This window comes from Conger conger, chromosome 9, assembly GCF_963514075.1.
Source record: "Conger conger chromosome 9, fConCon1.1, whole genome shotgun sequence".
Taxonomy (NCBI): Eukaryota; Metazoa; Chordata; class Actinopteri; order Anguilliformes; family Congridae; genus Conger; species Conger conger.
This window is the reverse complement of record NC_083768.1, coordinates 20,846,567-20,859,563: the sequence shown is the minus strand read 5'-3', so window position 1 is coordinate 20,859,563 and position 12,997 is coordinate 20,846,567. Positions and strand designations below refer to the sequence as shown.

At 43.2% G+C, this 12,997-nt stretch overlaps 1 protein-coding gene across 1 annotated transcript in view; it reads left to right on the top strand.

Annotated features, from left to right (window-relative positions):
* The window catches only part of adgrb2 (adhesion G protein-coupled receptor B2), a 198,949-nt gene that overhangs the window by 157,301 nt on the left and 28,651 nt on the right, over window positions 1-12,997 (top strand). Inside the window, exons 20-24 of the mRNA XM_061255343.1 lie at window positions 365-434; window positions 968-1,034; window positions 5,042-5,127; window positions 8,078-8,176; window positions 10,162-10,333. Of these exons, the coding sequence (XP_061111327.1) occupies window positions 365-434; window positions 968-1,034; window positions 5,042-5,127; window positions 8,078-8,176; window positions 10,162-10,333 (494 nt within the window). The remainder of the gene's footprint in view (window positions 1-364; window positions 435-967; window positions 1,035-5,041; window positions 5,128-8,077; window positions 8,177-10,161; window positions 10,334-12,997) is intronic.

Here is a 12,997-nt window from a genome sequence, read left to right as displayed (position 1 = left end):
CCCATCACTGTTCATAATAGCAGTAATGGGGTGGATTTATACATAATGGCTTTTTTAGTCTGTTTGAGGGATCTGTATTTACATTGGGGATGGGCGCCGGGGCTTCCTTTGTGGCCGGCTCTGGCCTTGAAGAGGTAGTAGAAATGAAAGGAATGCAAGCCTCCATTTTTTCCTCTCTCACTCTCTCTGTCAATCTCTCTCTCCTTCCCTTCCCTTCCCTCCCCTCCCCCCTCCCTCTATCTCTCTCTCCCTCCCTCCCTCCCTCTCTCTTCCTCCCTCCCTCTCTCCCTCTCCCTCTCCCTCCCTCTCTCCCTCCCTCTCTCTCTCTCTCTCTCTCTCTCTCTCTCGCCCCCGGTGTACACAGGCCTCCCAGCTCTCGTGGTTGCGGTGTCAGTGGGGTTCACCAGGGCCAGGGGCTACGGCACGGCAAGCTAGTGAGTCTCTTCCTCCCACCCGGTGACCTTATAGCATATATGTGGGGTTTTGTCTGTGTGTGTGTGTGTGTATGTGTGTTCGGGGCGGGGGGGAGGTATTCTCTGAGAACAACCAATAACACATCCTCTGAGTTTATCAGCCCCCTGCCAGCCTGTTGTGGCTGAAACCATTACCGTTGTACCCGTAGATGCTACTGATTCCACAGGATTGTGCATCAGTTGTATTAGATTAAACGGTAATTCAGGTACGACTCGGAGACTTGGACCCGAGAACAAAATGCTTTTATCTTTATTTATGAGCTGTTTGACTTTCTTGCGGCTTTAAAGACCGAGACCTCAACTCATCACCACAGACACACACACACGCCCGGTTGCTGGATATTACTGTGAACATATCACTTGCAAGCAGGGTCTGTGTAAACAAGCTCATTAATCGTGTTAATGCCTGACCCTTTGGGAACTGTTGAGGAATAGATCTGTATCTCTGTGCGTTTGATCGCTATCAGACTCAGTACTCTCCGTTCTGTCCCCAGCTGCTGGCTGTCCCTGGAAGGGGGCTTGCTCTACGCCTTCGTCGGCCCGGCAGCTGTTATCGTACTGGTGAGTCCCACTCCAAATCCACTCCCCATTGGTCAATATTGCTGTCTGTTTCTGAAAGTTGTGCATCTAGACCACAGGTGTCAATCGTATCCAAAAACGGCCACTGTGTTTTTACTGTATCCCAGTGCTATTACACCTGATTGAACAAATTAATTAATTGTGATCTTCAATCAAGACCGTGATAAGTAGATTGAGATGTCTTAGTGCTGGCCTAATACAAACATTTGCACCCACACCAGCCCTTTCTGGATAAGATTGGACACCCCTGCTCTAGACCATGGATGGTGAACCCTGGCCCTGGTTTTCTTTTCTCCAGGGTAATTAGTGCTCTGTTCTCCATGGTGAGCTGTTTGATGGACAACCACCGACCAAGTCGTATCATAATAAATCTCTTATACACTGTACATTTTCCAGGTCATGTTGTTCAACAAATGGAACAGAATAATTTATTACATGTGCAAGTATAAGGTTTCAAAATTAATAATTTATGTTGAATATAAATGATGCTGCTGTTGGTAATGGTGTTTATGCTTCTTCAAGACCATTTTTTTTTCTCTATAGACAGAGATGCAATTAATGTTGGCAGCTACCTGTAAATAAGACTGATATACAGTACAGTCTGGGTGTGTGTGTGTGTGTGTGTGTATGTGTGTGTGCACATGTGTGTGTGTATGTGTGTGCGCACATGTGTGTGTGTGTGTGTGTGTGTCTGTGTATGCACACATGTGTGTGTGTGTGTGTGTGTGTGTGATGCTACATTATAACATGAACAGGCAGACAAATATACAGACCAATCTCCAGGTCCAAGTTGAGGTAAAACTACATTTTATACTTATGCACACATGCACACGCACACATACACAAACACACACACACACACACACCCACAGACACACCACACATGCGTGCACACAGGCACATACACATACTCACACATGCACGTCAGACATGCATGCACACACACACACATGCATGTACACATACACACACATCAGACAAGCATGCATGCGCGCACACACACACACACAGGCAAACACATGCATGCACACACACGCACACACAGACACCCACACACACACACACAGGCACACCACACATGCATGCACACAGGCACACGCACATACAAACACATGCACATCAGACATGCATGTATGCACACACACACAGGCACACACATGCATGCACACACACACACACACACACACAAGCACACAAAGTCAGTAATGAGCTCAGGGCATCTGGAGGCACACGCAGCACTCGTAATCTAATTAATGGGAAATTAATTAATCTCGCCCACGGCAAGAAAGTTGAATTGTAACCGATTGTCTTCAGCCTGGGCTGTGTCTGAACAGAGCAAGAAGACAACCATTTCATATGCACATATATTACCAGTCAAAGCTTTAGACACACCTTGCCCTTTTCTGGCTTTATTGATTAATGTTTTATTTCCACTGTTTGTAATCATACAACTCATATATGGTAAAAGTGCAGATTCTCAGCTTTTATTTATTAGGCAAGGTGTGTCCAAACATCTCATACATACTGTATACATAATGAAAATCACATAATACCACGAATCTCATATCTTACACTTAAGATATTCATAAGTATATTTACATTCACAGTCAAAATATACAAAATATATTACTTCAAAGCATTGTGCATAACATAACAAAACACCAAGCTATTCACATTTACAGATATTATACATCTGTAAATACAGCACACAAGGCTTCAGTCAAACAGATTAGCGGGTCAGTGGAAGATGCCATGCCCCCCATTTTGATTTGGTTGATCACGCTTCGTATTTATTTGGGTTTAAGTCCTCAGTCAATAACTATTACTAGTGCTGTGTTGTGGCATTGAGGTACTGAACTGAAATTGTACAGTGTTGTAAGTGTGCCCGGAGTCTTGAGACCACGTCTTATCGCCAGGGACTGAGAGTGTTGTTCTCTCTCGGGAATACTCTATTGCTGACGGCTGTATACCCTGGACGCAGTTCCCATGTGGCTTAGGGGGACTAAGGACAATGCTTCTCATATGCAATCACACTCTCTCTTGGTCTCTAGCTGTCTCTCAGTTCAATTCAGTTTGATTCGATTGAATCTCCTAAATTGGCATGAAATAGACAGTAATTATTAACTGTAATTATATGTAGAAGTTGAACAGGTAACACACTGTACCTTTCATCTGGGTGTCTCTCTCTCTCTCTCTCTCTCTCTCTCTCTCCAGTCTCATAGTTCAACCATTTAAATTCAAAGTGGGAACAGTTGAACTGCCAATTTCTGTCTTATTTTCAAAAACCTACCTATTATCCTAACTGACTACCATGTGGAAAATTGTACACTGACCCTGCCAGGTACATAAGTAAATACCCCAGTCAGTAAGGCTGTTTGGTTCACGCGCAGGGTCACCCATGTAGAACATCCCCCTGGTCGACCCGATGCCAGGGAAAGCAGGTGCACTTGTGGAACAAAGAAGTGCACCAGCAGGTCACAGGGGAATCATGTGACAGCTTTGCAAATATGAGTGGTGTGTTTCAGGACAGAGTGCCACCCATTTTGCTTGTGACTTGCTTGTGTTTATCTGAAAGGCCCTGACTCTAATTACTGATGAGAGCAGTATCCACTGAGGGTTTACATACATTTGCTTCTATGAGAAAACATGGCTGCCACAAACTTGTGTACCATATATCCAAAACCTCTGGCCAAACCCGAGGCCACGTACCCGAGTAAAATGAGTACATATCACACACAGCATCACCTAAAAACTCACGTATGCAAGCTGAGCTCGAATTACTGTCTTGAATCCAACATGGAGGCTGTGTTTCCCTTTAAGCTTTTTATTCTAACATATGGCTGAGGTCTGAAAGCACTTGTTATGCAGTAAGCTGTTGCAGAAGACTTTTGTTTTTCAGAACTTAAGGGGCCAATGCCAAGCAGAGAAAAGGAAGGCATATCATAAATGACAAATTCTTATGCATAGCTGTTTAAATTCAGTTACTCAAATTGTTTCCAACTCACTAGCTACTGGCAAACAAACACAGCTACAGTAGGAAAGTGTGGAATCTGAATGTCTTTATCTGAAATTACAGTAGGTATGGCATGCAATTTGCTACTATTAATTGGTATTTGTAATAAGTAAACATGCCAGGTCACACTTTTAAATAAAGGTACATGAATTGCCATTAACTAATATAGTAGCTAACATTAATTAATTGATGTGCAAATACATTAATTAGGCAGGAAATGTACTTCTCATGAGTTAATTTACAGTATTTGTTTACTACAGTGACTGATTTATTAGTTCCAATGACAGTCGTTGCAACCTTCACAACATACATTAGCAAACCATAGGATAAAAATTAACAATTGCGCTACATTTACTATTTTATTCTTTCCATTTTGAATTGGCATTAACTAATGTCGTTAACATGAATTAATGGTGAACAAATACATACACAAAGCTGTAAATATTAACTTCTCAGTTAATGCCAATTCATGTAACCTTACTGTAGTGTTACCACCACCAACTTATTTTGGAAATAATTCAATGTTATTCAACATTAGCGCTACACTTTTTCCTTGGATGGTTTCCAGCAGATCCTTCAGTGTGTGCATGCGCAGGTGGGATTTGTATGCATTATTACTGAAAATGTCAACATTTCTGGGGATGATGGTGTTAACCTCCTGAGAACCAGGGGAAAAAAGTCAAATAAAGTTTTTTAGTTTTTGGAATGTGTCTTGGATGACAAGCATGTTGCAGTCAGTGAAAATATTTTCAAAATGTATATTGTTTTAAATTTTCATTTAATGTCCTTTACGTGAAATATTATATAGAGCTCTTCGAAGCCAAAGTTTAACCTCAGGAGGTTAAGAGTAGTGACAGTATTCAAACACGCAGAAATTTGGTGGAGAGCCCAGAACTGCTTCTGACCACTCATTCCCAACGCCCCCTGTACGACTGCAGTAAATGACAAGTGTTTATTTCCATCATCCCTCATCCAGGTGAACATGCTGATTGGAATCGTGGTATTCAATAAGCTGATGTCAAGAGACGGGATCTCCGACAAGTCGAAAAAGCAGAGAGCCGGGTAGGTGGAACGGGCCGAAAAAGTGCCCCCTCATAGATACGTGTCAGTGAACCGCAAAATCAACGCCCTCATGATCACAGCGATGATTCATCTCCACCTGACATGTACAAAAATGTGACAGGTTCATCCAAACTCTCTTCAGGCATTGTGACTGATTTGCACACCATACACGTAATTTTTACATAGATGAAAAACCCGGCCACAGGGTAAGCATATCAATCGTCCGAGCCCAGCCACCTGGAATAAACAGAACTGATGCACTTGACCCAAAGTGACACATCCTTCCTTGACTGGTCCTGAGCTGTTATGACAGAGTTAATAACGTTTATCGATCCGCCAGCGTGCTTACCTGGAACTGGAAACAGTCCTCGTACTGAAGGATCATTACTGCGGAAATTCTTTGAGGGGAGGCCTAGCTAGCACCCACTTTACATTGATCTGGTCAATAAATGTGTGCAACATCGCTTTGATCTGCCTGGGCTCCTTTAGCTCTTCTAATGACGTACCCAGGACCTGGTAAAGCTTCAAGGTTTTTGCTATTTATGTGGTGCTATTAGAGATCCTGAAATATTAGTTCAGTAGTTCCTAGTAATCCTCAAAACTATCTGAAACCATTATGTACTCTAGTACCCTTCAAACACAATCACGCGTTATTGAATATGAAGGCCTAAAGCGGACTGTTTACCCGGTTGCATTGCTCAATTTTAGCATAAAACTGTCCTACAACTGTTCAACTGAATTTGTCAAAAAATTCAAAAAACTTGGAACTCCCAGCAGTCCTACTTTATGGATACCTCTAGCAAACAGTGTTAAAGATTTAGAGGCCTGAACAAGCAATACTAACTGTATTCTCCATCGAGCACTTGAGCAAATGCAATTTAATCTGGCCTTTTTTTTCTTCTTTAACTTCTCTGACCTACATCTTCATGGCTGTGAGATCATGGCGCTATTATTATTATTCCCATCACATTTGCATTCATTGTTATTATTCCGATAAAAAATAAATGTCATATAGATCACTCACTGCCGCTGAAAACAAACTATCTTACATTTTCTTAGGGTCAGTGCCTCAGATGATAGATAGCAGTGGTGACATGAATCCAATAACAAAGTATGATTTTAGCTTGTCCCCCGTAATTACATTTGCTCTAAATCAGTGATCTATGATAATCAAACGCCTGGGTACACTGATCCGCCAGACAAGATCTATGTTTTAATTTCCTGGGAATTGATTTCTTGTTTTTCCCCCTCTTTTTTGCCCTATTGTTGGTAATTCGGTATGTGGAATGTAGTCACTGTATCGGGGAGCTGCAAAGGTTAACTGCCCAATATTTCTTGCAGCAAATAAATATGCTTATGCTTAGAGGCCTCTGAAATAATGTGGTATTGTGCGATCCAAAGTAGACCAAAGCAGTTTTTTCCAGAAGGATTATAGCCTAATTATTGATAAAGCCTTAGGAGTCACTCAGGGGTACCGTGCAACAGACAGCCCATACTTATCATGTTAATAAGAAAGTCGTCCTCACTGCTTATGTATTTATTCATGAAACATCACGCAGCAGACCTTGACATTAAATGAGGTGTGAAACATGCTAATATTCCATATTGCGCCACCTCCGATTAATTTAGGCCCGTGCTAAATGGCTCCAGTCGCACTCCCGGGTATGTTATAAGTCATAACTGCATGTGATGGACGTTTTAATTAAATGAGCCGGAATTAGGAGCCGTACTAAAAAGTCGTTCCCAGGAATAACAGGCAAGGAGTAGTTCTCGCTGTAGCATATTTTATTTATTTATGAATTTATCTCTGGGGTCCGCAGTGTTATAACCCGCAGCCTGGCAAAGGTGTGGTTTCGGAGGCAACCGCCAAGAAACTGCTTTGCTGCTCTCTCACCCTCGATGGTCATTAATTAGCAGGTAGATCGGTTCATATTTGACAATCTCCTTTAATGAGCCAGCCAGGCGGTTTCTATTCTGACTGGTATTACTGTGCAGATTATCCCGAATGTTGCTAATCCTTTAACAAAATTTGGCAGCTGTATATTTGCCCCCAGAAAAGAACAGTAAGTCAACGAGGTACTGAAGCAGTACTTGACACAGCACCGTACATGCTAACCTCCCACATGTTCTCTCAGTACCGTGCATTCATTCTCGCTTATTTGGAAAGCCAGCACTATTATACGCTCGCCTAGATAGATGCAATTACATAGAACTGCTATTACCGAAATATCTCAGAAACCTCGAAGCGCCCGCGTGTTTGAGCTGAGAGTTGTTAACAGCCAGGAGTGAGAACAGACTGTCTAGACAGACTGTAACACCGCAAAGCCCCGTGTCTTTGCTGACAGGTGTTCGCGGGCGTGTGACAATATTTGGCAGTCGCCGAGAATTTCACCTGTGTACCGCCTCCTGTCCGCATGGGAGTTTTTTTCCGCAGTGTCAGCCAGGCCGCAGACAATGCGTGGTTAGGCCTTGCAGCTCCCCTCTCTCTGTCTGGTTTTTGGTTTTACTGACGTGCTCATCTCTCATTCCCTCATGCTGCTGCCGTCTCTGCTGTTGCTGTTGTCCATATGGCTGCTTTGGGTTTTCCTTAAATTTTTCTTTCTTTCTTTTTTCCTTTCCTTTTCGATGTCCCTCTCCCTCTCTTTCAATTGTCTTTGTTGATTTTAATCTGTTCTGCGCCCTCTGTTGTTGTTTTATTTGTTATTTATGTTTGAATCTTTACACGTGTGTGTCGGTGTGTGTGTGCTTGTGTGTGTGTGTGTGTGTGTGTGTGTGTGTGCGTGTGTTTGGGTGTATGTGTGTGTGTGTGTGTATGTTTCTATATTTTTGTGGACACGTGTACGTATGTGTTTCTGTGCATACTTTGTTCTCCCCCTCTCCTTGCATTGTTTGGTATGTGTTGACACCCCCCCCCCCCTCCCGTGTGTATTTGGTTTGTTCCATCCTGAAGTCAGGCGCTGGAGCCGCGCAGCAGACTGCTCCTCAAATGCTCCAAGTGTGGGGTGATCTCACGCACCGCTCTGTCCAGCTCCACCGCCAGCAGCGCCATGTTAGTCTCATTCCATGTCCTCACTCTCCCTCGCTCGCTCTCTCTCTATCTCTCTCCCTCACTCGCTCTCTCTATCTCCCTTTCTCTCTCTCCCTCGCTCGCTCTCTCCCCCTCACTCTCTCTCCTTCTCTCTCTCTCCCTCTCTCTCCCCCTCGCTCCCTTCCACTCTCTATCTCTCTCCCTCGCTTCCTCTCTATATCTCTCTACCTTTCTCTCTCTATCTCTCTATATATATATCCCTCCCTCGCTCTCTCTCTCGCTCCCTCTCACTCTCTGTCTCCCTCCCTCACTCTCTCTCCCACTCTATCTCTCTCCCTCGCTCTATCTCTCCCTCGCTTGCTCTGTCGCTCTCTCTCTCTCTCTCCCTCTCTCTCGCCTCCACTCACGCCTCGCCCTACCGTAAGGAACAGGGACTCTTCAGAGGGACCAGCCCTCCCTCCCCCCCTCACCCGCTCTCTGCAAACTCCCTCCAAAGCAACTTTTTCCACTGCTTTACAAACTCACTGAAAAACCCAAAAGTGTCAAAATGTGATCTGTTTCTTATTTCACATGGATTTGTGAGGACATTTCAGTCATCTGAGTGTTCTGCCCTCTCAATTCCTAAGGATAAAAGAAAATTCCTGAAGTTTACCCCCTTCCACACACACACTCACAAACGCACACACACAAAAGCACACATACACACATAAGGACACACAAATACACACCCACTGCATATGCAGATCCATACTTGAGACAAAAGCAATACATAGTTATGAGCTGGGATGTTCAGGAGGGCTGGCTCTTTGAAGAGAAAAAGAATGAGGGCAAGCCCGTATGGTAACCTCTTGTTCTTTTGTTTGGTGGAAAAACTTAAGTCTGTCTTGAAGTCCCTGGTGGGCAGTGTTTTTAGATGTGAAAATGGAATGAAAACATGAACTGCCTTGAAGTTTCCTTTTTTCTTTCACTGCCACTCTCTACCTTGCCCTCTACTTCCTTTCTCTCTTTCTCTACCTCTACCTATACCTCTCCGTCTTTCTCTCCCTCTCTCACGTTTGACTGTGTTTGGTTGTGACACTGTCATTTCCAGTACAGTAGCGAGGCACAGTTCCTTGTCTCCCGGCAACCACCCACTGCCTCTGGTAATGAACAGGTCTCCTGCCTGTCAGTCCCCTGTCAATCAGGCATATTAACACCTGCAATAGGAGTTCAGTGCACCGTGAACACAGTAAATTGGTGTGAGCCAGCCACCCCCTCCCCACCCAAGATGTCCTCCTGTATTCTGGGCACAGGGCTGCTTCTTTTACACACACTCTCTAGAGCCACATAAGACATGTTCTATAGCCAAGCAGAGCAATGTGTATTGCAGACACATCCTCTGTGTTTGAAATACCACACACTGTAAAGTTTGTGCTATTGGCTTTGGCAGTGTGAATTTAAATGCCATTTTTGTTTGCTGCATTCATTTAATATACTGCCAGTGTCCCTGGACTCTAGAGCCCATGTTAATGCGCAAGCCCTTTGAAAGATTCCAGTGGCTTTCTGAGGCATCAGAACCTAGCCAAATATGCTTTGAGCGGTGTGCGTTTGTGTGCGTATGCATCAGTGCCTGTGTGTGTGTGTGTGTGAGAGAGAGAGAGCGAGAGAGAAAGAGAGAGGTGGTTTAAATGTATGTCATGTCATTGGGGGCATGGGAGTCATTTTAACTGTCATTGCATTAATGCAGGAGTGTCAACGTCAAGTCCTGGAGGGTATGCTTAGTCTGTGGTTCCCTTCCAATCAGCAGTTAATGAAGGCCTTCAAACACACTGAAGACCAGCAGACGCCGTGTCCCTCCAGGACTGGATGCTTACACCTGTATATTAGCACTGCCCTAACTCTCGCCGAATATTAAAGTCAGCACTGTCACTTTAAGGCTTAGCATGCAGTGCTGTAGCCCTCTGTAAAGCACTCCCAGAGTCCTCAGCGTAAGAGAGCGGCTGAAGTTGGCTGTGCTGTTTGCCCAGGGCGTCGCTGTGGAGCTCCTGCGTGGTGCTCCCCCTGCTGGCTCTCACCTGGATGTCGGCCGTGCTGGCCATCACGGACCGCCGCTCCACGCTTTTCCAGGTGCTCTTTGCCGTCTTCGACTCGGTCCAGGGCTTCGTCATCATCACCGTGCACTGCATCATGCGGCGGGAGGTGAGCGCCGTGGCAATATTCTATAAAATATTCTACTTTTCTTTTCACAGCGCATACTTTCATTTAAAGGGCGTCTCAGGTAGCTCACCGGCTATTACCGTACTGGCAGTTTATCCCTGGAGTTATCATTTTACAAGTGTGTCTCGTAATTGAAATGTGGAATTTATTTTGGATTTGCCCAGTGAAAAGTTGACAATAATTTTCAAATACACCCGAGGGAAAGCGCGCGGACATACCATTCACACCCCGACGTGAAAGGATGCATTTTAAAGGCTGTGCGGTATGTCCACCATTACTTTCCATGGGTTTTATTCTGCTGAAGAAACAGCCAAGGTGCCTTTTAAGGCAGGGGCATATCCCACACTGCCCTGGCTCTGGCAGGGCTAATTTCCTGCAGGGCGCTGCTCCATCTGAGCGCTAACCCTGGATTTGGCTGAACCATTTTAATTTTTCTTTCTAGACGTTTCTGTGATTTAAAGTGCACGGAAGGTCCAGCCCCACAGGATCTTGGCTGGGCCCTCTGCTGAAGGCAAACTAACTTTAAAAAGGACACGCAACTATTTCATTTTTTATTTATTAAATTTTTCATGTTGGAAAAGCAGTGTGAAATCACCAAGGAAACTGAATTTCTCGCTACGCAGTGCCTGAACTACGCAAGTAAAAATGTGTGAAATTCCACTGATCCACGTCCACCTTAGATTAACCCTTTCCACTTTGGCCCCCTAGAAGGCAAGTCCTATAAAAGTGTAAATTATCTCAAAAACTATTTTCTGCACACACATGGTTGAAGACTTAAAGTAAAGACAACCGGGCATCACCATCTTGCGGTTTTATTACGTCACAGTTTTTATTATCTAAGAAATATGAATGCAACAATAATTTGGGTCGTTGACGACTCAACCAAAAGGGGGCAGCGTGGATGGGGTTAAACTTCAATATCCTGTAATTATGTTTCAGTAAAAATGAATCAAACCAGCTTGAGGCAGAGGCCTCACACATTTCTTCAGTTCTGTAATGGTGCAGATAATGTTGTCTTTGTTACTTAGCAAGCTCGCTATCATTGGCGTATCACTGCTTGCTCATTTCTGTCTAGTTTAACTTCAACAGCTTGATGTTGACTGCCACCTCAGGCAGTAAATGCAGTGTCTTGGGACACAAAAAATATGTGTCAATCAGGTACTCAGTCAGCTTTAGTAGATACTACTATATGTCTACATTTGGTGGTTAGCTTGTATGCCTGTATGGTCTCTCTATGTATCCTTTGAGAAAAGCAGCTAACTTGTTAAAATTTAAATGAGAGACACATTTTCAGTCTGCTCATGAAAAGTAATAGCTTGCTGTTTACACTTGGGAGTTGCAGAATATCTTGTTCTTTTAATAGCTTTTAAATTCAGTGGATAAAAACTACATTCTGGGAAGGAAAATAAGTAGCATAATATAAAGTACACATAGCTAGTAACAACCCAGATATGCACACTGTTTACACTGTATTTTTCACAATGCAAACTTTGTATTTGTTGCTTGCAAGTGTGAACAACTGTAAACAAGCAGACTACTTTTAAGTAGGAAGAACTGAAATGTTCTCCAGTCCACAAATGTGGTTATACATATCTACTTTTGTTTTATTTATTTGATGAAATTTGATATTTTATCATTTATATTTAATGTTGCCGTTGCAACAGTGGGGCGAACCCTGAAGGACCTCCAGCCAATAGTGAACGCAGTGGTGTGTTAATATTTCCAAAGGGCTCAGTGTGCTTTTAAAGCAGAGTTTATTGCCTCATAGATTAAGGCTTCTACTATTCTTTCTGGGGTTTTTTTTAATACAAACTGCAAATCCAGCAAGCCTTGCTGCCTGTGACAATCCATTTTAACATACTTGGAAACTGGTAATCACAACATGCAAGGTGAATTTTTAATAAGGAGTCTTTTCATAGGAACTGATGTATATTATTCAGAGTTGCAGTACTCCTTACCTCTGGCTTACCCATAACCCAGAAGTGCATTGCTCGCATTCTCCACCATGTGCACAGTGGACTAACTTTCACATCCCATGAAAATAATACAGGATGGAAAAATGCTTAAACCATGCTAAGCCATCTATATTAAATCAATATCACCAGGGATCAGAATAAAATACATCCCTGAATTGTTTTAGTAAATATATGGAAATCCTTCCAAAGGACTCGATGTAATCCCCAATGGCTTTAGCATATCAAGAAAGCCATGCCTTATTTCAGCATTGTTATGCATGATGCTTCATAGTGGAAAGTACAGTCCTATACCTGTGTGAATTAAATTCACTTAAGTGTTTAAATAAACAGCTTTGAGTGAAATGCTCCCATAGCATAGCCATTGTTGCTAGATTGAACACATTTTTTATCAGTCTTTCCAAATGGTTGCGGAAGATTAGTTTTAAAAATATGTAATCACAGCAAATGCATGTTCTAGCCAACCAAAATTACCGTGTTGAAAGAGAAGTATTTCTTTTGAAAGATGAGCTTCAAGATTTAAAGACCTTGTGAAATTGGATTTGAAGTGTTCATTAAGCTTCAAGATAAATATGTGTACTTGGAGTGCATGACTAGGGAAATAACGCACTTCCCTTTTGATGTAAAGTGCGTCATTTCTAAGCACACACATTGGCGGTCTGACGCACCGTGT